General features: G+C 57.0%; 1 protein-coding gene across 1 annotated transcript in view; it reads right to left on the bottom strand.

Moving 5' to 3' along the window:
• TTBK1 (tau tubulin kinase 1) overlaps positions 1 to 27021 on the bottom strand; it is a 35426-nt gene extending 8405 nt beyond the window's left edge. Inside the window, exons 1-12 of the mRNA XM_061146767.1 lie at positions 26914 to 27021; positions 21695 to 21842; positions 21375 to 21448; positions 21037 to 21177; positions 19993 to 20097; positions 19501 to 19566; positions 18989 to 19081; positions 18779 to 18904; positions 17312 to 17466; positions 15951 to 16182; positions 15536 to 15714; positions 12292 to 12853 (exon numbers count right to left, since the gene is read on the bottom strand). Coding sequence (XP_061002750.1) covers positions 12292 to 12853; positions 15536 to 15714; positions 15951 to 16182; positions 17312 to 17466; positions 18779 to 18904; positions 18989 to 19081; positions 19501 to 19566; positions 19993 to 20097; positions 21037 to 21177; positions 21375 to 21448; positions 21695 to 21842; positions 26914 to 27021 — 1989 coding nt within the window. The remainder of the gene's footprint in view (positions 1 to 12291; positions 12854 to 15535; positions 15715 to 15950; positions 16183 to 17311; positions 17467 to 18778; positions 18905 to 18988; positions 19082 to 19500; positions 19567 to 19992; positions 20098 to 21036; positions 21178 to 21374; positions 21449 to 21694; positions 21843 to 26913) is intronic.
• Between the last annotated feature and the right edge of the window lie 379 nt (positions 27022 to 27400).

The raw sequence follows: 27400 nt of genomic DNA, 5'->3' as shown, positions 1-27400 counted from the left end.
ATACTGACACTCAATACTGACAGCCACAAGGGCCGGGAACCCCACTCCTCTCCCACCGAAGCCCCTCCAAGTGGCTGGGGGTGGGGGGTGGGGAAGGAGTCGACGGAGCAAGTGCAAAGGAAGCAGATGTTGGTCCCTGAGTTTTATTTGCGGGGATGGGGAGAGAGAAGAGTTGGAAGTGGGGGCATGTTTGGGGACCCCCAGGGCCCTCTGTGGTGTAAGTTGGGTGAGGCAGGAGACACGGAGGCTGGGGTTGGGGCCAAAAGGCTGGGTGTTGGGTGGCTCTGAGAGACCTAGGCTCAAAGCTTGGCTCCCCCTCAACTCTGGGCTCTTTGGCATCCAACTGCAAGGCCAATTTGTTTGGGGCAGGGAGGGGTGGGGGCAGCCCTGTAGGCGGTGAGGTAACAGGAATCCGGTGTGGGCGACCCAGGCTCTTGAAGCCCGGGAATTGGCCAGCTCCCCCTCCCCGCCATAGTCAGCACCCTGCCCTGGAGCACGGAGGGGCGAGGCTTCACACCCGCCCCGACCCGCCCCGGGCCGGGGACCCGGCGGCCCAGAGCCGGCGGAGGGGAGCCAACTCAACCTTAGCGCGGGGCGGGGTGGGAGGCGGTGGGCGGCTGGGGGACGAGAACCCGGGGAGGATTTTAGCAGCAGGCAGCTCGGCGGGGGCGGGGAGCAGAGGCTGACGCCCGGGGGCGCCCGGGAGGGTTACTCTGGCGACGTGAGCGGCGTGGCTCCAGCTGGGGGGCTCGGAGGCCGGGCGGTCGCCTGGTCACGCCGCGTAGCAGCTAGTTAAAAAGACTGGAACGTACATTCGTGGTGCAACGGCCGCGGGAGCGGGGACAGAAGGGAATGTAGGGGATGGGGGTCCCGATACAGAGATAAACCTGCCAGAGGGGCCCGGAAACACGATCCCCGTGCTCTCCTGGGCCGGGCCGCTAGTTTGCTGTCCGGAGAGTGCATGAAGTGTGCGCGCAGCTACGGGGGTGTGTGTGTGTGTAGCAGAGAGAGAGAGAGCCTGTTAATCGTGGCAAGGTGAACCCCAGACCCCGCACCCCCACAGCCTGTGCCGGTAAAAGGGAGGGTAGGTGGTGGGACGCACGGCGGAACCAAGTGGAAGTGGAGGTCTCGGAAGGTTTCCATAGTCCTTTGGGCTTCATTGCCCCTCCTCCCCACGGCTTCTCAACTCTTCACTTGGGGGCTGGGGTCGCCGTTCAGGCCCAGGGGCTCCCTAAACTGGGAAGCCCACTGGGTGGTGTGGGAAACCATTGGGGATGTTTGAGGGTTGTGGTCCTCAGTCTAGGAGCCTCTCCCTTAGGGAGAAGGATGCTTTAAAATTTTCAGAGGCTGACCCCACCAGTCCTGGGGGCACCTCTGTCCCTAATAGGAATAATGCAAACTTTGGGGACATGCCCCCCAACTTAAGGAGAGTGATCTGCCACGCTCCTTGTTACCAATGACTGCCCATGGGGGTGGGCTGATTCCTGCCCTATGGGGTGGAATCCAGTAGAGTTTGGGGGTGGGGTGGGGTGGTGTTCAGGCTTTCCTTAGAGGTCTATGCTTCCATCCTCAGGTGCCAAATCAACCCGAGGACAGCAGGGGATATGGCATTCTCTATGTTTCCACAGCCAGTGACCCCCAGAGCCTCCCTAAGCATGGTCCTCTCCTCTGATCACCCAATATAGACACACTGCCACAGCTCCTCTGCTCACCCAGTGGCCCAGGCATCCCAACCACTGCCTGGGCAGACAGCACCACCCCTCCCCAGAAAAGGAGACCTAAACAGGGCAGAGGAGAAATAGCAAAGGAGGGTCCTGGGACTCCCCACAAAGAAGAACACAGCTTTTCCTGGGATTGAAGGGGCCTGCCCCTCCTGGCTGGGGGAGCAAGGGTTAATGTACCAGCATGGCTCAGAGATTCCACCATTCCTCCTTATGCTGGGCAGGGCCATTCCTTTTTTCCCCACAACTGGAATTGCAAAGGAGATGGCTGGGATTGGGATGCTAGAGGTTGTGGTGAGTGTTGACTGGTTATTGCTGTGACCCAAGCTGCCTTAAGTGGGTGGGGGTGTCTATTCATTACTGAGAATTTACTAGTGCATTTTTCACTGATCTAGGATCCTGTCCTACAGAGAAAATACTGGTCCTTTGAGGAGGACCCCACTTAACATGAACAAACCCACTGGCCCACACACACGCTTAGGCATACACACCATGAGCTCACTGACATGTACACACAGCACACACCACATATCCCCACTGGCCGTGAGCTGCCTGTTCTTAAGAAGCCCGCCCACGTGAGTGCTTACAGCCTTGGACACATGGGGGTAGTGGGATCCTCAGGTGCTCAGGGAGTTTGCTCAGAGAGGTTGCAAACTGAGTTCAGGGTCTCTGCTCGTAAACCAGTTTTGTTTAGTTCACACAGTGATTTTTCTTTAAAAAGTTGTTTTTTTAAAAATTAGAAGCCAATATTTAAAAAGAGTGAGATTTCACGTTAAAGGTGGAAGATCCTGGCAACAGTTGGTTGAGCTGAGGATGGTGGGGGTCCCTTTGTTTACCACAGTCCCCACAAGTGCCCTCTCCCTGACACTGCTTGGCTCCTGTTGACATGAGTTGAATTGGTGACACTCATCTCAAATCTCCATCGTCAGTGGTATGAGTGTCAGTATCTGCCCTGCCTGTGAGCCTGACCCCAGGCATCCCACCGATACCACTGAGGACAGGGTTTTGAGCACCTGCTTTCTCCCTGGAATGCTCACTCCACCCACCTAATCCCCAGAGCTGCTATGGGTATGCTTGGGGCCATGTGGGACTGAGCGGTTGGGGGTCTCTGGAGTGACCACCCAACCACCCCCAACTCCATCCCATGTCCAGGTGGGATGGAGAAGGAAGAAGAGTCTGATTCATAAGTAACTTCCTTCTTCCTCAGTAGAGCAAGGAGGGGCCAACCAGTAAGGACAGTAAATAATAAACAGACCGATACACAGACTGAAACGCTTTAAAATTCCTATCAAACAAGTCCTCAGTTATTCGGCATTGGGGGGGGCGGTTAATATGCTTTTGTAAATTAGATATTCTGATTAATCCATTTAATGCAGATAATACTGGGATCTACTTCCTAGGCTATTACGAGGATTAAATGAGTTATTTTTGTAAAGTGCTTAGATCACTGCCTGGCACATGATAAGCTCTGTGTGCCAGTGACTGTTAAATAAAATAAATTAATTAATAATTGGAAGCCACCACTACATGCAGGGTGTGACTTTAAAGTATAAAAATAGCATCTTCCAATACAATAAAGAGTGCTGCTCTTTTTCAAAGCTGACCTCGGGGAGACTATGTGTTTTCCCCAGGCAGGGTATCTTTTCTTGAAACACTCTGGCATCTTCCTTGGGAAACCCTTAAGAAAAAAGAGCTTGACAACACTTCAGGCTCACAACTTCCCTACCCAGCCCAGGACCTAGAGACAGGCAACTGGACTCCAAACCACACAGGGGTCTGCTGAGCTCCACATGAACTTGCTCCAACACACGTGGCTTCAAATAACCTTAAATGTTCCAAAAGTCAGAGCTACCTCAAAAGGTAATAATATCAAGACCATTTCCTATTAGCTCAGAGCTTTATGGCTTATAAGACAGTTTCTCCTCCACTACGGAGGGCATATAAAAAGATGTCCCGCAAAGGACAAAATGTTTTGAGTCATGATCTTTAAAGGACACACTCTTTCCCACAATAATCAGTTCGGGGGGGGGGGGGGGTGCATTTGAAAATTCAGCTACTTTGGGAATGCTAAACAGGATTCCCCACCTCCAAAACCTTTGGAAACACTGAAGAAGTGAAAGTGAAAGTTGCTCAGTTGTGTCCGACTCTTTGTGACCCCATGGACTGTACAGTCCATGGAGTTCTCCAGGCCAGAACACTGGAGTGGGTAGCCTTTCCCTTCGCCAGGGGATCTTCCCAATGCGGGGATCAAACCCAGGTCTCCTGCATTGCAGACCGATTCTTTACCAGCTGAGCCACCAGGGAAGCCGTAATACATGTCTGATGCTAAATCGAGGCTGAAGCTAGTGCCGTCATCTTTGATAGGTCACAAGGCACTTTGGGATCTTAGAGTACCGCAGGGTCCTGGTCACGGTGTGGGAGCTGTGCTCAGGGTCAGGTAGTAGAACCCTCTGGAAGGAAATGCCGGATAACAGAGGGCTTGGTTTCATCTAATCCCAGATAGTGGGGGCCCTGCCCCAACTGCTGCTGATTGTGGGGTGGCTGGTGGACAGACTCCCCTTCATTTCAGCCCCTGCCGCCGGAGAGGGTGGAAAGAGGGCCAGAGGAGAGCGGGGAGGGAGGCAGGCAGTGCCAGAAGGCGGGGAGTAGGGCTACTGGCCATCCCACCCCCCAACTTTGTGCTTTGATTTTTCTCTCTTTTCCTGAAGGGTCTACCCTGACCCCTCCTCTGCCTTCTGCCATCACAGGGCACAGAGCCACCCAAAACAGCCCAGAGGGCAACAGAGTCTTGGACCTGGGGAGGTTCAAAAATGAGCAGTCAGGATGGAGGTGGGTCCCAGTTTGGCTTTCATTTCCAAATGGGGAGGGTGCTCTTGGCCCAGCTATCCTTAAGCTATCCTTTTGGAGAAAGGAGGGAGGTGGGTATGGGCTTAGCCCACATGGATGAGCCACCTATGAGAATAGTTTGGCTCAGGGCGCTGTTCACTGACTGTGGCACCCCTAGGTTGAGGCAGGGGCCCTGAGGCCTCTGCTTGAACCAGAGACAGGAGATGAAGGGAGATGAGTCGGGAGGGAAGCAGACGTCAAGTGAAGAAGGAGGGAGAAAGAGGAGTCAGGATGATAGTAGGTACATAGGAAACTACCAAGGATTACACAGACATCTTTCTGATTCCCTAAGAGACACACACACTCACACTCATACACACCCACCCACACAGAACTGCAGCACTGGGCAACTTCAGTGGGTGCCATTCACATCAGGGTCTGTGTAACTGGCACTCCCTAAAATTGTGCAGTGCACAGCCTGAGCATCTATCCATGGCAACCCTGCCACATGCACACATTCTCATACATAACCACACTCATACTCATAAGCGTACCAGCACACAAGCACACACACAGAGGCAACCTTACTGCAATAAACATTCTGTGGACCTTCAGGCCTCCTCCTCTCCTTCCCTTCCTGTACTGGTACTGCCCATCCTGGAGCCATCTTCACCACTGCCCCATTCCCCAGGGAAACAGAGGTGCTGGATGACATGAGCAGGAATGAAGACAGAGGACCTTGGGGTCCCTGCAGTGACAGGTTGGGTGCTGAGAAACAGGCAGAAAGAGCAGTCTGACATCCTGATCCCCCTCCTGTCTCCCGATCCCTCTCTCATCGGCCTACCAGGTGTTCTGTCTTCACCAGCACCCCTGGGGACCAAAAAGCTTGGCTGAGCACCCACTGGAAGGAGTCACCCTCTAAGAGGGGCAGTGGTGGGACTGCTGCTGTCTGGAATTTGTCCTGAGCTCACAGGTTTCACTCACCTCATCCTTAACAACCACCCTCTCTGCCACTGCTACTAGGCAGGGTGCATCACCCTGAGGCCCCAGCTCGCTTTGAGGGGCAGACCCCAAACCCCTCCCTGTGCGTCCCTCCCCAGCTCCTAAGGAGCTGGGCCAGGCAACAGATGCCCCAGGGGAGGGGCAGCCTACAGTGGGCTGAGCTCCAGGACTCCTGGGTTGAGATGCAGGAGGGCAGGGCACTGTCCTCTGTGACCGTGGCCTGGGAAGGGCTCACTGGGTCACAGGGCCACTTCCTCCCACGTCACTGAGTACAGAGGCACTTTCCCACCAAACCCCAAAGCTGGCTGGCCAGGCCCCTATCTCATACACAGGGCCACACACCTCACCCTGCCCAGAGAGACAGACACACAGCACACCAAAAGGGACCATCTCTTGGCACCCCCTCCCCAAGGGTGGACCATGCCCAGCCATGCCAAGAGATCATGGATTAAACAGAATAAGCGCCGTCCCAGACTGACTGTGACCCAGCACGCCTCTCCCTGACACCTTGGTTTCCACCGGACTCTGGACCCACTGGTGGCTCCAGCCCAGGGCCCCTGTCCTGTCCCAGAAACTGCACCAACAGCCCCACCCCTCCCTGCACCATTTGGCTGGCACCAAGCAGAGGGAGTTGATGGAGGGGGTGAGGGGTGGGGGGTTACAGTACCTTGGGCCAACGTTATAGGGGCTGTATTGCATGACAGGGAGGGTCAGGGTGTATGAGTGTGTGATTATTGCGTCCTGGGAAGGAACCACGGTCTCTGCCTGCTCCCCCCCCCCCCCCCACCTGCCCCCTCCAGGAGGGGGGGGGCCCAGTCTAGGTCTTGTGGGTGAAGCGGGCCCACACCTGCTGCAGCTGTGACCGCGAGATGCGGAGCACCGAGGGCACGAGTCTGTGGTTGCCGGCGGCCAGGGGCGCGTGGCGCCGGTGGGGCGCCCGCACGGGGCTGCTCTCCGCCGAGCGGCTGCGCTGAATGAGGGAACCGGAGGAGCCGCCGCCGCCAGGGTGAGGGTAATGCTCGGTCTCCAGCGTGGAGGAGGAGAACACGGAGGACGCCAGTCGTCGCAGGGGGCTGTACCGCGGGAGGGAGTGCCCCGAGAGTCTGTCCTCCTCCAACTGAAAGAGACCAAAAGAGTGGAGGGAAAAGAGGTGTCAGGCACAGACTCGATCGACAGCTCCGTCTCGGGGGCCACCCACCGCTGACAGCCCCTGCGGCGCCGGCGTCTCGGGCAGGTAGGCAGGGTCCGGACCCGCCCGTTCTGCCTCACCACCTAGGCTCCGGCCTCCAACGCCCTTCCCCCACCTCCTCCTCACACCATGGTCTCCTCCCAGAGACCTTGCTCACTCACCTTCTCCAGGAAGCCTTCCTGGCTTAGCTCTATATAGCTTGGAGTTCCCTCTGGGCTGGGGAAATCCTGCCCCCTCACCCTAGAAAGACCGCTCTAAAATGTATTGGCATCTGTGCACCATCTGTCTCCCCAGCTGGACTCTGTGCCCTTCATGCGGTCGCGTGAACACCAGCTGAGTGCCCTGTGCAACGTCAGCCCTGCCCCCACGCTTACTGTCTCAGTGATGAGGTGGCAGAAGGGAAGGACTCTGAAGTCCGACTACACATTTGAATTACAACTCCACCACTTAATACCTGGGTGACCTCAAGCAAGTTACTTTACTTCTTCATGCCTCAGCTTTCTCATCTGTAAAATGGGGGTAACTGTGGTTTCCTAAGACTCTTATGAGGATTAGGTGTTATAATATGCAAAGCCCTTAGAATAGTGCTGGGCATGGTGTAAACGCTGTGTCATGCGAGTAGTTTATCACTCTCAAGAATGCAGAAAGAGTTTAGAGGATTAGGGGGTGGAGGAGCCAGTTGAAGTCATTTCTCCCAGGCAGCTTTTCCCTGTCCTCTCTAAAGTTCAGAGATATGGCAGGGCTTGGCTGCCTCGCCTGGCCACCCAGCCCTGCTGCCCTCATACCCTCAGAGGGAAAAGGGAAATGGGCTCCGTGTCCCAGGCATGTGGGGACAGGAACGATGACTTGGCTGTCATCAGGCCTTGCCCATCCTGACCCCAACCTCTTCCTGGGACCGAGGCCAGTTTACATAGCAGTGAGGACTGGCTGGGCCAGCTGCTAGAGGGTTGAGGAGGGCGCCCCTGCGGCCACTGAAGGGGGGGCGTCTAGGGACCCGGCACGGAAAGGAGAAGAAAGAATATTTTGTAGGCTCGTCTTAACACTCACTGCCCTCACCATATCTTCCCCTCCTGCTTCTTCGTGGCCAAGTCTAGGATCCTTCTGAACTAGTCCTGTCTGCACTGAGGGTTAGGTGACCAGGGCCCACGTGGGGATACCGAGGGCCAGCGGAACCCACAGTTGCTCACACCCTTCTCAAAGCACATGTGGGAGGCTCCAGTTCAGCACCTCAGGCAGGGTTTGGTCAGCAGCCAAAGGGACTTAGTTCCAGCACGTCCTGCCCTTTCAGGCCAGGCACCACCTGTGGCCACCTCCCTGTCCTCCGTGCCCAGCTGAAGTGTCACACCTGTGAAGCCACCGCAGCTTTCCTGGCAGGCTGGCTCCATTCTGAGCAGACAAGAGCCCACCGTTATCTCCCTGTGGCTCTTGAGTGTAAACACCGTCTCCACCCCCTTGCCTGTGAGCCTGATTCATCTTTGTCCCCCAGCCCCTTGCACACGTGGCAGGGAAATGCTCTAGGGGCTGCCAAACAAATGTCCATGTCCTCAGGAAATGTTGACCCGCTGGGTTATCAGCCACAGACAACTGGTAAGGGAGGGTAAACATCCCTCCCCTAGATCCCACACTCTGTCCACTGCCCTCCCCTCTGGCCTAGCTTTCCCGGCCACTTCTGATTTGCACAGTGAATTCCAGAGAGGAGAAATCTAGGTGTGTGTAAGAAAAAAAAAAATTCAAGTGTCATGGTATGCACGCCAAAGAACAACAGATACTCTAAGACTGCCTGGTTCCACATTATCCTTGTCCTTGCTCCCCACGGGGGTAGGTGACAGACGAGCAAGTGTTCCTATCTTTAAAGATTGCTTTTAGGAGGAAGTTCACACATCAGACCCCGAGCAGACGGAGCTGGGACTCTTCCTTGCACAAAGGTGGTAGGGTGGGATCCCTACAGGGACTTCCTGCCTGCCCTGAGCCACTTAATCTAGGTATGTTACAGGATGCAGGGAGTTCCACAAACTGTGATTCCATGTGCAGTCAGGTGTGGAGCGAGCCCTCACCCAGGCTCAAGACTCTTTCCAGACCAAAAGAAGGGAAAAAAATATGCCAGTCCGTTCCTCTCTCTTCCCCTGCCCTCGGTGAAGGAAGGGCTAGGCTTCATCCTGCTGCACTGAAACGCTGGACAAAACGTCCTGACCCATGTGCTCACACCCAGACACACACAGAGACACCACCGCACACACCAACATGCCCACAGGCACACCTGCTGCCATGGCCCAGCCAGCGGGCGCACACATGTGTGCACACGCAACATACTCACACATCCACACACCACAAAGGCTCTTTTTGACCCTGCACAAACCATCTGCTGTCTCTGGTCTGTTTGCTCCCCACCCTCTCTTTTTTTTTTTGGTCACGTGGCTTGTGGGTTCTTAGTTCCCCAACCAGAGACAGAACCTGCGCCCCCTGAAGTGGGAGCACAGAGTCTTAACCACTAGACCACCTGGGAAGTCCCAGATTCAGCTTTGTCTTTTTTTTTTTTTGTCTGCACTGCATGGCTTGTGGGATCTTACTTCCCCGACCAGGGATCAAACTTGCATCCTTGGCAGTGAACATGCCTAACCACTGGACTGCCAGGGAAGCCCCTGATCCGCTCTTAAACACACAGCCCTCAGACTGTGTGGCTCTGAGCACAGCCCTGGAGCCAGCTGCCTGGATTCAAATCCCACTTCTACCCCTTAGCAGCTGGTGACCCTGGGCTCCACACTTAGCTCCTCTGAGCCTCAGCTTCCTCACCCTGTAAATGGGGGTGGCCTCTGCACTGTGTCGTTGTGAGGGTTCCATGGGAAAAATACAGAAGCTCAGGAGCAGTGCCGCTGTGTATTCTCATTAGAACCATCACTGTGGTGACTACCCCACCAGCTGGGACACTGTAGACGTCCAGGGTTCTCCACGCACCACACGCTCTACAGACACTCTGAAGGTGCACCCACACGTGTGTACGTGGACACATGGACACACCCACACACCACTGCACACTCTTGGGTAAGCTGACACAGAAAAGCTCATACGTGGCTGTAGGATGCGGCCCAAGCTCGTGTCTGCACTGTGGGGAACCAAGGCCCACACAACCTAACACCCCATCCAGACTCGCACGACTCATTGCTCGCCGAGACGGTGCCCACCCTTGTCACCAGCAGGACCTGAGCCCAAGACTGACCGTACAGCAAGCCTGCGTCTGCTCCCCCAAATCTCACCCCCTTGGCTGGAATTCCCCAACATGAGGCTGACTCCTAGGACCGGGGGGTGGGGGGCATCTGAAGGTGAGAAAAACCTCCCAGACGGCTCAGCTGCACAACTCTGAGACCCCCCTGGCCTACAGTCACCAGGAAGAGACTGGAAGGGCCCAGGTCCTGAACTCAGCCTCTTGACTTTAATTCTGGGCTTTCTCTCCACCCCACACACACCATCGCCCTCTGTCCCCCTACCTAGGCTCTGCACCTCCCGGGGTCCTAGCCTGTTGTGTGTCTGATCTCTGATGCCTCTGGTCTCTGACACAGAGGCGCAGTAGGTGTGGAAAGATGAGGGGATGAATAAATGAGAGGGGATCAAGGGAGCCCAGACGGATCCTGCTCCTCCTCCTGCTGACCCAGTGCTGGTTCTGGTGGGAACAGAGCCCAGGTCAGCGACATAGCCATGCTGCCCAAACCCTGCCTGGCTGAGCCTCCAACTCAGGCTGGCTAGTACCTCTCAGGGTGGGAGCTCATGGTCCCCATTTTTTGAGCCTCCAGTTTTCCAGCACCCAGGACAAGGCCAGGACGTACAGTCTCAGGATCTCAGGTTAGAGACTCTCTTCTACACACCGGGAGGGGACCTGAAGACAGTCCTGTCTGGAGCTGCCTTCTCCGGGCATCTCCTGACCAGAGTGCTCAGTGGAACTGGCCTGGCACCCGGCATCTCCCAGAGCCTTCCACGTGCAGGCCCCCCACGGGACAGTCGAGTGGAACGCACATGGGCCCTGAGCCCTCCAGCATCACTTCCTTGGCTCTCCCCAGTCCTCTGAGGGGACATGGACCCCAGTCAGCACCCAGGGTGAGTGGTGGAGCCACTTCCTGGGTCAGAGGTCAGTCTCTGCACCACACAGAGAATCCCGAGCAGGCCAGGGGCCTTCTGCTTGTTTGGACACCCCATATTTGCCAAAAAAAAAAATAACCAGAATACCATGAGACGTGCTGCGACCCCTCACCCCAGCATTAATGATGCAGCCACCACCAGACCCCTCTCTGCCCATCCTGTCTCAGCCCTCAGTACTCCCACATGAGAAGGCGCCACGGCAACCTGACCGGGTCCTCCCAGGGCTCCCAACATGCCAGCCCCTGTGCCCGGTCTAGGGTCCCCCCGCCCTGGCTCCTTTCCTCCCCATCACTGCCCGACATCCTGGCTCTCAGAGTTCACCCTCGGCACAGAGCCTGCTCTGACCACAGGATGCCCCAAGCTGCCCTCACCCCCCTTCAGCAAGCTCTTTCTCGACTCCCCGGGAGCCCTCTCCCCAGGTGTTCCAGGCTCTCGCCCCTTCATCTCACTCTTTTTCAAGGTGTGAATGTTTCCCAGCTCTGCCTTCACCCTGGGCTCTCCCCACTCCACATAGTCCTCTTGAGTGACACCACCCACTCCTGTGGACTCCGAGATCCCCAAATCCATATCTCTCACTGAGATCTCTCTCCTGAACCCCAGTGCCTCCACAGTGGACATCCCCCAGGTACCATGAGGTCACTGTGTCCAAATCTGAGTTGATGCTCCCTTTAAAACCACTCAGTGACGGCACCACTGCCCACCCAGAACGCCGGGTGTCAGCGGCGACTCCCTCGGTCCTCTCCCCAACACCCCCACGCTCCATCCACCCTGCCCCATATCCAGAGTCCCCACCCTGCTCCACACCACCAGGGCGCTCTTCTGCTGGCGCCTGCCATGTGGCCTTCCTATTGATAGGTTTGTGCCCCTTCAATCTGTTTTCCACACAGCACCCAGAGGGATCCATCAAAAGTATCAATGTCATCATATCACACCCCTGCTTAAAAGCCTGCCATGCTGTGCCGTGATAAGTTGCTTCCGTCGTGTCCGACTCTGTGCGACCCCATGAACTGCAGCCCACCAGGCTCCTCTGTCCTCGGTGGCTCACCAAGCCTTCAGAATCCAGCCCCAAGGCCAAAGCCCTCCCGGACGGGGCCCTGGGACCCAGCTAGCAGCCTCATCTGCTGCAACAAGCTGATCAGTGTTTCTGATTGCCACCTCTGGGCCTTTGCATACCCTGTCCCCATGCTCTGGGAGGTCTTTCTCCTGTTTTGTCACCTGGCTGACGCTGCCCAGAAAGCGAGACTCGACTCAGAACCCTGCCTGCCACAATCCTTCTTGCAGACCCTTAAACCTGTCTCCCTTCATCATGGCTGCAACCGTTGGGTGCTAGCCGGCAGCCCCCGGGGAGCACACAGGAGCACTCTCAGCTGCACGCCAGGACTGTGGGCGTTGGGGATGGGGAGTGGGGTGCGAGCCCAGCCTTACCTGTCTCTGCGGGCCCGTGGGATCCGACTCTCTCCGTCGGGGGCGGGGTCCAGAGTGCAGGGGCGAGTGGGAAGGGCTGCCGGGTGTGGGGGGCTGTGATGTCTCTGACCGGCCATCGGCCTGGCTCAGCTGGGGTGGCGGGGGCTGGGCAGGTGTCAGCCGCAGGTCCTCCTCGGCCAGCGTGTGCATGCCGCGTCCCCGGGGCCGGACGGCGGGCTCTGGCCCTGGCCGCCGCCGCTCCTCAGCCTCCTCAGGCAGCGGCCGCAGCTCCTCGGGCTCCTCGTCCGTGGTGCCCGACGTGCTGGGCTCAGCCCCCGGGGGGAAGTCCTTCAGCTCCGTCTCCTTGTCGATGATGACCCACTCTTTGCTGTCGAAGTCCTCCTCCTCAGCCAGTGGCACCGAGCGGAAGGCATTGCTCAGGGCCTCCTGCTCAACGGAGGCTGACACGTCCATGCGGCCGCTGGCCTGCCGGTCGGCGTGGCCTGTGTCCACTGACAGCATCTGGGCCGGCTGCGAGGAGCAGGCTTGGCGCGACGGTGAGCCAGGCAGATCCATCCGTGACCTGCAAAGCCACCCCACGTGAGGCTCAGTGCCCAGCCTCTCTGGATCCCTAAGGACCCCGAGGTGGAGCTCTATGCCTGGGACCTCCTGACTCTGTCCTTCTCCTACCCCGGGCCAGGCTCAGCCACCTCCTGGGTTATCACCCTGCAACCTCAGTCCTTGCAAAGAGCTCATACATTCATTCAACACACATTTTTTAATGCTTACTATGTTCCAGGAATTTAAACACGCAGTAAGTAAAATTCTTGGGCTCAAGGAACACTGTCCTCCAGACCATTCCCAGAAATTTGGATCTTCCTAAAGATAACTTGCTTGCCCAGCCAGGGCTTCCACCCCCTCCAGGCTTGCACCTGATGTGCCCAAGACAAACACACCCACCTGGCCCTCGAGTATGCTGATGGTTTTCTGGCCTCTTACCATCACCCTTCAGGCCTACCTGGCTGGTTTCTCCACCTCCAACAAACTCCAGTGACTGCCCCCCACCCCCCACCAGCCCAGGACAAAGCCCACATGCCTTAGTCTGGCATTCAAGGCCCCTGGCAGCCAGACAGAGGCCCTGTTTCCCATTTACCCTAGCCAGACCCATCTCAAAATCACCTGCTTTTTCCTAAATTTTTCACACCTCTGTGCCTTTGTAAATGCCGCTCCTCCCGCATGGCCTGCCCTTCCACCCTGTGCTGTCCACACCAGCTCAGTGTCACTTCCTATAGGGAGCTGTTCCCGCCTGCATTGATGGGGGGCTAGTTTGCCCTGGGGGGACTAGTTTGCCCTCCCAGGGCTTGCCTGTGTCCCCTCACGTCACAGCACGTGTGTGTTTATGAGTCTGTCTCCCCAGGAGGCGGTGAGTTCTGCCAGGCAGGGGTTGGGTCCCCTCTGGCTTTTGCCTCTGGGACACTGATTCTACCTGGGGACATCTCTTTCATTGTTATCTTAACCTGTGCTGTGAATCTCACGTGACTTGCTGAGGTTCTCAACTGAGGTTTACTGGCCCCAAGGTGAGGATATTCCTCAGGAATGCTACATGAGGAAGATGCCGGATGCTACACAAGGAAGAACTGTCCTCCCCCACATTCCAGGGTGCCCTGCTGAGAACCGCAGAGAACTCACTCACACTCAGGCTGTGGGCAGGGGGCTGACTGCCATCCTCCCCCCAGCATCGAGTCTGTGAGGGGAGGGTGCAGATCAAAGCCTCCTGTTGGCCTTTCTCAGCATCCTCCCACCCTGGCCTATGTGGGCCCCACCAACACTAATCTGCACAGCATTTTTATCGATTTGTTCATAAACTTAAAAAAAAACAAAGAGAGGTCACCCGGGTTTTAAATTCACCCTCCCATTTAAGTGGCTGACGTCACTTGCTTTCCCAAGAGCATGGCTTGTTTTGATGGACATGAAGGAGAGAGGGGGCCAGAGGGAGAGAGAGGCTGAAGATGGGGTTGGGGGAGGGATCGAAGAAAGCAGGGAGGGGCACACCCTGATCCCATCTGCTTCATACACTCTCCTGCTCCCACGTGCCCCAGAGCCCCCAAATCCTCTGCCCTGCTTGAGATCCTGACCCTTCCCTTCCAGAAAATCTCCCCTTGACCCTCTCCTCTCCTGAAACAAGGATTCACTCCGGGCCAGACCAAGGTGCTCTCCAGGACTGTCTTTGCTCAGGGCATTTCCCACCTCCCTCCTCCACTCATCTCCCTTCCAAACTGCCCTTCCTCACTCCTCCCTGTTTCCTGAACCCTCTGGGGGACCGGGAGGAAAATGTGGTCTTCTGTCCAGGGGATTCAACCTGTGAGAATGTGAGTGTGGTGAGTGTGTGTGGATATGAGTGTGTGTGTGAGGGCTGATGGCTCCCTCAGGACACGGCCTTCGTCCCTCCGTCCTGGGGTCACCAGAGGGATTGGCACAGGGCTGCCCTGTCTCGAGTACCCCAGAGGGGCACTGTGCCCGTCCCGGAGGTGGAGGGCAGTTTGGGGCAGAATCCAGAGGGGGGATGGTGGCTGAGATGGGGCAGGAGGAGACATGGGTGTGGACAGGACTCCCTACCCCGAGGCTGGGCCAAGGGAGGTGGGGTCATCTCTGCCACCCAAGGTGGTCCCACCCACCAGATGAGGATCCCGCCTTGGTCCCTGGCAGCTGTGGGCCAGCGAGCTCCACCAGCCACTCTCATCCCACATCCTAAAGGCTCACCTTGGCTCTCAACTCTCCCAACACTCCCTCACATCAACCAGGTCCCTCCTCCCTCCCTGACATTCAGACTCCCAAGCCCTGACCCCCAAAGCGTGGTCTGTCTCCTCCTCAAAACCCCCCTCAACACCCGCTGAATCTTCTCCAGGCCCCTCCCCTGGAGCTGGAGGAAGCTTCCCCAGTTGGTCTGAGGCCTCTGTAATTAGCCCCTAGGGAAAGAGGTTCTGGAAGCACGTCCACCTACCATCTCAGCCTTCACCTCCTCCTATGCCTGCCCCCCACCCCACGCCCCTTCGTGGCCTGAGCTGGGCCCTCTATACCCCCACCCCCTCTCCAGGGCTAGTCACTGATGCTAACTGAGTCCCCAGGACCAAGCATAAACCTCGTAACCCTTCCAGGGTCCCCCCACATCTGCTTGGAAACTGCCCTTCCTCCAGACCAGCTGTGAGAAGCTGATGGGGTAGGGGGGACCAGGGACTCTGGACCATCCCCCTGGCTCCAGACCCACCTCCTGTCATGCAGTTCCACCCGCCCGTCCGCAGTGGACAGCCTCTCGGACTCGGGGCTGTTGACCCTCCGGTAGCGCAGAGAACGGACAGGGGTTGTCGGCGAGTCTGGGGGAGCCCGCACTGGGGAGCTGGGGACCCCCACACCGCGGCTCTGCTCCTCCTCCACCACAGCGGGGGTCTGCAGGAGAGGGGAGTCCCATGAGCTGGGGCTGACGGGCGGCTGTGGGGCTGTGGTTTTCTCGGGGCGAAGGAGGGAGCGGGAGGTCCGAGCACTGGGTGCCAGTGATCCCGGGAAGGCGCCAGGCCAAGCAGGCAGGGCGAGCAGGCAGGTGGCTGGGGAGAGGGACCCACGGGTGGGGAGCAAGGGGGGAGGGGGAGAAGGCCACCCACGTCGCCCTCCCTGGCTGCAGTTACTTTTCCAATGTTGATCCGGAGTTTGTTCCGGTTGACATCCGTCTCCTCCCAGACTTCAGCCTCAGGACCCCCGGGGTGGGGGATGAGGTGGGGGCTGGGACCCAGCCCCTCGGGGGGCCGTCCAGGCAGGATCGGGGGTGCATTCTCCTGGTCACTCAGGTGCTCGCCCTGCAGCACGTCCTCGGTGTTCTCCCGGAGCAGGTCACCAGGCACTGGCGTCACGTTGACCACCCTGTGGAGGCCAGGAGGGGGCCGTGGGCAAGGCTGGCGGGGGGCTGCCCTCTCCTCTAGCCCTGGAGACCACCCACCACCTGTGGCCGGGGGCACAGGAGAGGTCCGGCAGGTTGGGGGCGTCCATAGGCCTATCTCCATCTCTGGTTTGTAGACCCTCCGGGACCATAATATCAGGTGGCTCCGGTGGGCAGAGACTTGGAGGCGGGCTACAGCACCACCTGGCTCTGTTTATTTAGGAGATTTGCTGCTTCGCAGCCCTGCCAGCTTCCTACTGCAGTTTGCTGGCCTGATTCCTCGAGACTGGGCATACACGCCTGCTAAGTCACATCAGTCATGTCTGACTCCATGTGACCTCATGGGCTGTAGCCCATCAGGCTCCTCTGTCCACGGGATTCTCCAGGCAAGAATACTGGAGTGGGTTGCCATTTCCTTCTCCAGGGGATCTTCCCGACCCAGGGACAAACCCGTGGGCAAGCGAGTTTCTTTGCTACTAGCACCACCTGGGAAGCCCTTCAGACTAGGAAATGGGTCTAAAGAAAGAATCACTTTGGAGTTCCTCGAGCAACGTCGTCACAGAACTGGCACCACGTGTGCCGGCAAGTCCTGCCGAGTCTCCCCAGCGGGTCCCCTGGCTCGCTCCTGGGACGGTGAGGCGGGGGGAGACCTTCTCACTCTGGCCCCTCCCCGGGCCACTCAGTCTTTGTACTTTTCACTTGGATCTGAGTTCGCCGACTCATCGATTACAAACATCCTCGACTCAACATTTTGAGGTCAGGGGCTGCAAGTTTCTTCTCTGAGCCCTACAGGACCCAAAGCTGGGGCTCAAGACCTGGCCATGTGTGATTACCAAACTGTGGGCCCCCGGGGAACCTCACTCAGGGCTCCCTGCTCCCCAGGAAGGTCAAGAACTCCAAATAGGGATGTCCATAGCATCCCCACATTGAAGGTGGAGATGTGGTAGGACTTCCTGGGATTCAAGAGCCCTGCTTCTGAGCACCGAGAACAGGAGAGACAGCCAGGTGTGTGTCCGGGTAGGAAGAGGAGGAGAGGGCTGGCTTCCCAGGTGACACCTGGGGGCAGGGGTCGTCTGCCCCCCCCACAGGGCCATTGCCCCTCCCGAGACTCACCCAAACATGGCTGCTGTCTGCCGCGTGTTCTGCTGGGGCGGGGTGGAGGTGCTCGTGGACAGGAGGGCGTCATTGCCCGCCTTCTCCCAGTCAAAGGCCTCGTTCTCGGCAATGCCCCGCTCCTTCATGCTGTTCTCAAACACTGACATGATCAACTGCAGGGGGCAGGGGTGGCGGGAGGACAGAGCGGTGACCCCAGGGGCTAGCCAGGAGGAGGGGGCAGGTGCTGGGGTTGCAGAGGGGAAGACAGGGGCCTTCCAGGACAGGGAAGGGCCAAGAGGGGGCATTGGAAGGAGAAGGGCACATTGATTTTAAATGAAAACATGCACACAATATGCAAATCAGCATGCAAATTATTGTCTGGACTTCAGCTCCCCCCTGGCTGGACACGAGCCCTTGGAGATGTGTCTGCCTCATTCCTGTCCCCAGCCTCCTCTGCCATCGCCACCGGCTCAGCGGACGCAGCAGCAGCAGTAGTTTCCCAAACCCACCACCTGGGGTCATACCTCTGCACAGAATGCTTCGTCTGCCTGCAGTGCCCGGCCCACCATTCTCTCCCACCTGAAGCCTTCCCTGATTCCCTCGCCCACACAGCCTCAGTTTGAACCATTCACAGGCCTGCCTGCCGCCTCTACATTTCTAGCAGCCAGCTGCAGGGCCCAGCTCAGGGTGTGCTGGAAGCTGTGTGGTCTGGGGGACCTCATGAGGCTCAGTTAGGACTAAGGGGCATGGTCTTTCGACTACCCAAGTAAGGGATCTCTGCCAACAACCGGGTCTCTGGGTTTAGGAGGTGGCAGTCCCCCAGACATTCCCACTCTGACTTAGCTCTCTCTCCAGACGGTTCTCTCTGCTAGCGGGACCCCCTTTACTGTGGGCCCACTGTGGGCCTGACACTCTGTGCTCCCGAGGGGTGTGGCCATGCCTGGCACACAGCGGATGCGGGCAGAACACTGTTTCCCCCATTCTTTGATCAGGATCAGCAGGCCCCATACGAGTGTGGTGAGGGCACCTTGGAAAGAGCACTGGACTTGGAGGCAAGTGTGCCCAAGCCCTGCCCTGCTCCTCACCAGGCTGCCAGGCCTCAGTTTCCTCATCTGTGAAATGGGGACAATCATCCCACTTGGTCTCCTACAGAGTTTCGATGTAAAGTCCTCGAAAGCACTTGGTTTCATTAATGATTAAGTGCTGGAATAATAGCATGAAGAATACGCGATATCGCCAAAGGCTTGTTTTAAAGCTTAAATGAATTAAAGCAGGAAAAGCGCTGAGAGCAGGGTGAGCTCTTGATAAATCGGAGCTGCGACTGCTGTTTACAAGAGCAGAGAACAGTTTCCTTCGTGCAGTTGGACGAGCAGGGGAGGTGCTCGGGACCAAGCCGGCAGGGGCGTGGGGCCTCAGCAGGATAGATGGTGCTGGAGACGGTCACCCACAGAGAAGGGGGTGCAGGAGCGGGCGGCAGGCTCCCACCTGGTAATCGGGCTTTGTGAAGTAGTCGAGGCTGGCGATGTGGTCCAGGAAGAGGTGGAACTCGGAGGGCATGTGCTTCAGCAGCATCCGGTGCTCGTACTTTTCCTTGATCATCCCTACCTGCTCCTGGAGGCAAGGGGGCACCATGAGATGGAGCCCCGGCTGTCCTCCACACCCTCGCCACCCCCAGGCCCAGCGGTACGGTCTCACCTTGTCCTTGATCTTCCTCCAGGGCAGCTGACCCACTGCGAACTCCACCAGCATGTAGAAAAGGGACCACAGGTCATCGTGGCGGCCCATCTCCTGGGGGCGGGGGTGCGGAGGGGGGTCACCCACGGCTCTCAGGTCCTTCCCTGGGAGTGGGGGCTGACCCTTCACCAAGGGACCCCAGTCAGGGTGCCTGTGGGCAGAGCTAGGGTCTCCCTGAAGCCACGGCTCCACTCCTGACCCATCAACACACAGGACCCCTCAGTCAAAACTTCTGTGTGAGTTTTCTCATCCTCCAGAGGTTCGTGGTGCAGACAGAGAGGAGGGGATCCCCCAAGTAAGGAAGAAGATGACATCAAGGGGAGACACCAGGGGAGCCCTCCTCCAGGGTCTCTGGAGGGGCAGCTTCCAGCCCCTGTCTCGGGCTCCCCTCCACCCCGCCAACAGCCGCACACCCTACCCATGACCGGTGCCCGTACTGTCTTACCTCCCCCAGTCCCGGCCCAGCCACTCACCCGGTTCTTGTGGGCATTGACCGAGGCATAGCGAACGGTCCCCCGAAACCCGGCCACATTCCGAGGCTGCAGAGGGGAGGACACCACCGGGAATGTCACCCGCCGCCCTGACCGTGATCTCAACCCTGCTTACCAAGCCTCCTCAGCCCACTCTAGCCCTGCTGGCCTCCCCCTCCGCCCCCAACCCCACCCCCGCTCCAGATCATGTGGGTCAAGAGCACCCTGACACACAAGCCCAGTCCTAAACCTGCCTCCTGCCCCTGCTTGATGCCCCTGCTCATCTGTCCTTGCCGGGAGTGGGCAGACACCACCGGGCGTGGAGTGGCCTGCACTCAGGCCAACAGGGAGAGGGAATGGGCCACATGTGGATTCAGCGCTGAGTGATACTGAGGCCAGGCCCATCTAGGCAGCTTCAGGAAAGGCTGGGGAAGGGTACCCAGATCCGGGGGTGGGGGCGAGGACGCCAGGATTCCGGTGAGCGGCGGTACTCACAGGCCGGACGTCCCCCGTGGTGTTGGTGTACTGCCGGGCCAGCCCGAAATCCAACATGTAGCACTTTCGGTAGGTGGAGGGCAGCCTGCCCATGGCAAAGTTTGACTGGGGGGAGACAGCAGCTGTGAGGCCACCTGTGAGTTCCCACCTGGCCCACCTCAGGAGACTCCAGAAACAGCTCTGGTGAGGGCCCCTCCACCCCCCCTCACACTCACATGAGAGTAAAATACCACCGTGTACAGCAGGTCACAGACCCTTGTCTGAGGGGCAGGTGTGATTATCGTCACTTTAGAGAGGAGGAAACTGAGGGCCAGCTGGGGGCTTCTCCCAGATCACACAGCAAGAGGTGACCCAGCCGAGGCCCGCCTGGCTCGGCGCCCCCGGGACTCCCGGCAGGACCATGTGGCCTAGTGTAGCCGTCCTGCTCTGCGGCACCAGGCGGCCAGCATTGTCCTTGCTGTGTGATTTTGGGCCACTCAACCAACCTTTCTGGGCCTGCTTTCACTTTTTTTGTTTTTTAATTTGTTATTTATTTATTTGGGCCTTAGTTGCAGCACGTGGAATCTAGTTCCCTGCCCAGGGATCAAACCTGGGCCCCCTGAATTGGGAGTGGAGAGTCTTAGCCACTGGACCACGAGGCAAATCCCTCACCACTTTAAATTGGAGGTTTTTCCCCCAGCACCAAGATCCAAGATGTCACAAAATTAGCTACTTGGAATCTCTTCCCAAACCCCAGCCCCGAGGTCCTCTTCCTCAATCCCTCCATCTTTCCCCAACCCCTTCACCTTTCCTGGTTCAAGGATTATTCAGGGGTGAGAAAAGGGAAGAGGAGAGAAGAGAGGGGAGGCCATGGGCATGGCCAAGGGTGGGCAGAGGTGCCCCTGGGAGGCAGGGGAGAGGAGGAAGTGGTGCTGGGGATGGAGAGCAGGAGGAGGGGACAGGCAGAAGAAGCTGTCCCCACCCCAACCACTGCTCTGGAGAAGAAACGGGACCCGGGGAAGGAGAGAAGGTGGGGTGAGCTTCGGAGGAGGGGCCCACCCTCACCGGCTTGATGTCGCGGTGCAGGAAGCCCACGGAGTGGATGGCCTCGATGGACTCCAGGATCTGCTTGCCCAGCCGCAGCGTGGTGCTCAGCGTGAAGGTGCCCCGTGGCTGACTGCGGCGCAGGTCAGCCAGGTTCCGGCCCTGCGGTGAGGGCAGGGCCCTGCTCAGCTGCCATCCAGCTGTCCACCGCCACCGTGACACTCTTCCCAGCCTCGCCACCCCCCTAAGGCTTGTGCCCAGTCCCCGCTCCTCCGGAGTCCACAGTCTCCATCCTACCCCAGACGTCCCTGCCAAATCTCCTGGGGAAGAGAGGAGGGAGGATGGGCCATGGGGCTCACCTGGAGCTGCATCACCACGTAGTTGAACTTCTCGTTCCGGCCACAGCCGATGAACCTGCACACGTGGTCTTTCCCTGAGGGGCACAGACAGGGGTCTCCCAACTCCCACTCCTTCTTCCCTACTTCCAGCCCTAAGGTGGGCCCCTGGGGCGCTCTTGATTCCTGGTCCCCCAGCCCTGGGCCCTGAACACTTCTCCCACCTCCCCCTGCACCTTAAGCCCATCGTGGTTCTTGGACTCGGGTCCCAGAGCCCCTCGCCCATCACCTATCAGACCTGGGCTCCATCACCCCTCCCCTGCCCTCCTGCCCTGAACCCACACCTTGCAGCTTTTTGAGCACGGCCACCTCCATCTTGAGGACCTGCTTGGGTTGCTGGGCTGACTCCACCTTGAGGGCCACATTCTCCCTGGTCAGCAGGTCCATGGCCTCGTAGATCTCACCAAAGCCCCCGCCCCCGATCTTTTTGAGCTACAGAGACAGGGGAGAGGGGAAGAGGGGGCATGGGGATCAGGCTGAGTAGCTCTCCACCCAACCCACTGCTGGCTCACATCCTTCAGTGTCCTTAGAGGAGATGATCCCCCACCCACCAGTGCTCCCACCTCCTCTCCTAGTGCTAGAGACAGACAGCTCAGCAACCACCGCCCCCCCCCCCCGACACACACACACAGGGCCACACATCACGTGGGCAGAGGGGAAAGTTATGAGACCTGAGACTCCACAGAGACATGGAAACAAACCCATGCAGGATTCTGAAGAGATAATGGGCTGTTGTGAGCCATTTAAAGGACATAAATACCACGCTCCCCCCATCCCCCACCAAGACTGAGCAGCCTCCATCCAGAAGCAAAACTAATTTCCAGAACCTCGCAGTTTCAGGTGGGTCCCCCAGGGAGGCCAGCCCTTTCTGGGGTTGGCAGTCTCCTGAAAGATGACACCAGGGGCAGAGAGCATCTAGAGGAGAGTGTCTGGGGGTGGGGACTCAGCCCACGTCACTCCTGAGGCCCGAGGTCGGATGCCCAAAACCAGGGTGAGTCTCCTCTCCCAGGGAACATGATAGGGATGGAAGTTTGGAGAAAATCTGTCTGTTCCCAGGGAGCACTGCAGTGGATCTCTGACCCTCTGGGCGCCCCCCACCCCGACCTCCAGCATCCCCAGGCAGGGAGTGAGAAAAGACAGAGGGGAGAACTGTGAGAGAGAAAGAATTGGCCAGGGGAGATGAGCAAAGCTGAGTTAGGGGGCGGGATTAAAAGTCATTTCAAGTCAGGGGCCCAGGGCTCTTGGAGAGTGAGGGTGCTGCTGGCAATGATGGGGGAACAGGGGAGAAGGTGCTGAGTTCTAAGCGGGGACTTATTTGGTTTAAGAAAGATGCACACGTGTTACTGCCATCTTTCCATGCCACCAAAATGATAAGCATGAACGTTCTGGCTGATGCTCTCAAGAGCATCAACAACAACAAAAAGAGAGGCAAATGCCAGGTTCCTACCAGGCTATGCTCTAGAGTCATCATCCAGTTTCTAACTGTGACGGTGAAGCCTGGTTACATTGGTGAGCTTGACATCATCAGTGCTCACAGAACTAGCAAAATTGTTGTGAACGTCATAGGTAGACTAAGTAAGTGTAGGGGGATTAGCCCCAGGTTTGAGGAGCAACTCAAAGATCTAGAAAAATGGCAGAATAACCTGTTCCCGCTCCATCAGTGTGATTTCATTGTACTGATAACCCCAACTGGCATCATGAAATGTGAGGAAGCAGGACAAAAAAAACACAGGAGGGAAAATCCTGAGATTCCTTTTCTAGGGTTGTAACACATCCAGGCAAATAAAATGCCTCACTAGGAAAAAAAAAAAAGAAAGAAAGCTGTACAGTTCCATTCTTGCCTCCCAAGGAAGCCCATCCATCACAGATAGCCTGCTCTCTTCCTGAGCCCTTTCTCCTGGCTCGTTGGATTGTAAGTGGCTTGTAACACACCAGCCGCAGCTGGGCTTACTCACGATGGGATGGAAGCTGCTCTGGTCATCCAGCCTGTAAACTCCTGACTCTGAGCCTCCCGTGTCTCCGAACCCTCCCTGTAGCATTTACTCAGCACTCACATGCCCAATAAATGTTTAATGGTGGTTGAAACATGGGAACGGCAGAGGAAAGGGGGCAGGGCAGAGCTGAGGACTGGGAGTTCCCAGCAGGTCACAGTGGTTAACACTCTAGAAAGAGAGAGGAGGATGCAGGGAAGATTGAGAAGACAAGTGGAAGGCTGGTTGGGTTCTTGTGCCCAAGAAAGAGGATGGAGGAAGAACAGGGAGACACCAGTGTCCCTCTCTGCTTGAGATAAAAGGTAAAGTCAGGCTTCTAGAAGAATTTTGAACAGGAGGAGACAGACAGGCTCAAGGGAACCCATGGCAGGTCTTCTGGGGAACGTTAAACTCGGGGGAGATTCTAGTATCTTCTAGATTCCTTTATGGTTTTCTTTGTGGCAACATGGAGGAAAGGGCAAGGGAGAGGGTACGACCACTATCCTTGGGTTCTGTCTGCTCCAGACTCACAGATTTCATCTCAGCTCTTCCCCAGAGGCTCCCGACAACTCACAGGAGTTGTCATTTTGCACAAAAGGAAAACTAAGGCACAGAGAGTTAAGTACCTTGCCCCAGTTCACACTGCTAGTAAGTAGCAAAGCCAGGTTTCATTTAAATCCAGGGAATGGTAAAGAACTGCTTGCCAATGCAAGAGACCTGGGTTTGATCCCTGGGTTGGGTAGGTCCCCTGGAGGAGGACATGGCAACCCACTCCAGTATTCTTGCCTGGAGAACCCCATGAACAGAGGAGCCTTGCGGGCTACGATCCATAGGATCGCTAAGAGTCTGACATGACTAAAGTGACTTAGCACATACAATCTAATGCAGAACCCATGCTCTTAACTGCAATTTTGTAGGAACTGTTGACCATACTGGCATTAACAGTATGAGTGCTGAGATTCAAGCCCAGATTTGCCGGGTTCCAAAATCCTTGCTAGAGATGGTAAGGAGGGCTCGGGGCACTCAAGACATTTCTGACATCTACTCCCGAATTTCCCAGGACACCAAAGGGTATTTCTCTACCACCTCCACTTCCAGTTTTTCTCCTCTCTTAGTTCCCTACTCACCCCTACCCACCCATTACAGAATCTCTGGGGGCAGGAGAGTACACTGGGCACAGAGGCTAGTTCCCTAACAATACTTTTAGAAGGCCATGAAAATGTTCTAATTTCTTTTAAAAGTCAGAAGGGGAATAAATGAACTTTTTAGATAAAATTTTTATGATATAATATTAATTTATTCCTTATTATAGAAGTGCAATCACACAACTGCAATTTTTAGTACTTTATTATTTTTGAAGAGGCCAGTTGGAGGCAAAACTGACTGCCCAAGCCCCACAAAAGTCCCAGAACAGCTTTGCCCATGCCCAGTAACAAGAACATTCTCACGACTAGACCTTGTTCCTTCCCTCCTACATTTTCTCAGGAGCCCCTCCACTGCTGAAGGACCTCAATACAATAGGACACAATAGGTCCAGCATTCACTTAGGAAAAAGGAAACCTGGTTTCTTGGCCCAGCTCTGGGTGACCCAGGATGAGTTTCTGCTTTTCTCCTTCTGTAAAATGAGAGTGGGACTACAATAGGTCACAATTCTCCCTTGACTCTGTGATCTTAATTCTTGGAGAGACTCATTCTTGGGAAATGAATAGCACAGTTCTGTGACTGTTGCACCAGCAATCGGACAGACCTGGTTTCACCAGCCAGTCATGGGAACCTGGCAAGTTAGCTCATCTTTGTGTCTCAGTTTCCATACCTGTGAAATGGGAATAATAATGGTATCTATCCCATAGGTTGTTGAGGTCAGGCATGTAAGGGACTTTACACATTGCCCGGCCACAGTACGTGCTCAAAATAAACCTTAAGTTTTTATTGTTATTATAGTTTTTTATTCTGATTCTGAGAGGCACCCCTCAAGAAGAAAGCTGTCATTTTTAAATACTCCTAGTGCCATGGACCCTCCTTTTCTCCTGGCGTAGACCATCTGAGCTGCTTGTTCTTGGTTCCTGAGCTGTGCCTCACTCCTGGCCCTCGTGGAGGCTGGCTGAGGGGCGTGCATCTGGCACTCCACCCTGTCTACTTCTCCAGGGTCCAGGGAGGGAGTGAGGGGAAAGAGAGTTCACCCTGTAAAGACTAAGGTCTTGCTCCCTGTCCCCCAACCCGACCTCTACCACGTCTCTCCCCACTCATCTCCCACCCCCTCCCTCAAAAAGCACAGGAAAGTTCTAACCCAAACTCATCATGCTGGCGAGCACCCTCTTCTCACCTCTTCAATGCAAAAGTCCTCCTGCCCCCAATCTGCCAGAAACTACCTGAGCAGGACCTGGTGGGAGTGGGGTCTTGGAGGAACACTCCTCACTTTGCCAGACCCTCATTCCTTTGATTCCTGCCCTGGATCCTCCTCTCCTGATTTCTGTCCCCTCCCTTTCCCTCTCAGGAAGCCCCCTCTGGGACACAGACAAGCCATTCCCTTGCTCTCTGGCTTCTCCTGCTCCCTTCTCAGGCCCTGCTCCCAGTCCCAGGGACATCTCTGACAATGTGTTGCAGCTTTTGCCCCTCTCCCTGGGCTACTGGCGAACCTGCCACGGGGTGGCTGTTGCCATGGTAACCTGCAGGGCAATCAGGACGCCCCACTCTCCTTTCAACCCTGCACCTCTGGTGAGTTGAGCCCCCACCCTCTGTCCAGTGGTTAGGACTGTGCTTCCACTGCCGGGGGGCAAGGTTCGATCCCTCGTTGGGGAACTAGGATTCCCGCGTTACCAACAACAACAACAACAACAACAAATCAGTATTTCTACAGTAGGTCCCGTTCAGCATACACTGCACTGCCTTCGCCTCGACCCTCACGCGTCTCCCTCCCATCCGAGGCCCAAAGCCCTGAGGAGGCTCGGACTGCAATTCCCAGCAGGCCGAGCAGCCTGAAGTCCCGGGCTGGAGGAGCAAGGCACGCTGGGAGATGGAGTCTCGGCATGTTGCACCTGCCGCAGGAAGCCGTGAGGGGAGGAGGGTGGATGGAGAAGATGGAGTGCGGATGCGGTGGGAGCCGCCTGCAGGGCCTCTTTCCCCGAACCCAGGCTTTTCTGTCCTCTGCGGAAGAGGAGGGGCTCACTCACTGCCCTTCTCCAAGGTCCAACAGAGAAAGAGCCCCCTCCCCCACCCCCATCCTCCTCCCCTCCCAGAGCTCTGCAGCTCCCGCTCCGACATCCAACCAAGAGTTGTTTCAGGCTGGGCCCAACCAACATGACCTAGCGGGGAAAGCGGTGAGAGACGGCGGGGTTGGAGACGGGGGCACCGGGAGAAAGCGATGGTCCACAAGTGTAGGCAAAAGAACGACCTGCAAGCCATGTGCAAATGAACTCAGGGGCACCTCCCTCTTAGGGTAGGGCCGCCGCAGGCACCTGCTTTAACAGGTCTCCAGGCCCTCCCCTTCCACCTCCCCGCTCCCCTCCCTCTGCCTCGCCGGGTCACTCACTCACCACCTTCCAGCGATCCTTGACCACGTAGTTGGCCGGCAGGATGTCGGCCTGCTCCCCTCCCCCACTCATGTTGGTTTCGTCCTTAAGAGCGGCCGCTAGGCACTGCATTCGCCAGCCGGAGGGAGGGGTGTCCGCAGGGCCTGCCCTGAGGGGGCCATCTACCTGGGGAGTGGGGAGGGACTGTGAGGGAAGCAGGCTAAGACCCGGGACCCACTTGCAGATATGGAAGAGGCGACTTCCGTTCCCCTGGCTAGCATCTTTCCCTGGCCCACTGGGTAGGTGCTCCAGGGGTCACTGGGGGAAGCATTGTGTAAAAACCCAGGTGGAAGTCCACAAATGCCGTTCAGGGGGAAAGAGATGCAAACTATAACCTGGAGATGTGAAAACCAGCAATGGGGACACACATGTGATGGGAAAAGGACAGGAAAATGATGTGTGAATAGGCTGTGGGGAAAGCGTTTCCCAAAGAGACAGATGCTAACGAATA

The sequence above is a fragment of the Dama dama genome, chromosome 7 (genome assembly GCF_033118175.1).
Source record: "Dama dama isolate Ldn47 chromosome 7, ASM3311817v1, whole genome shotgun sequence".
Classification (NCBI taxonomy): domain Eukaryota; kingdom Metazoa; phylum Chordata; class Mammalia; order Artiodactyla; family Cervidae; genus Dama; species Dama dama.
This window is presented reverse-complemented; position numbering and strand designations above follow the sequence as displayed.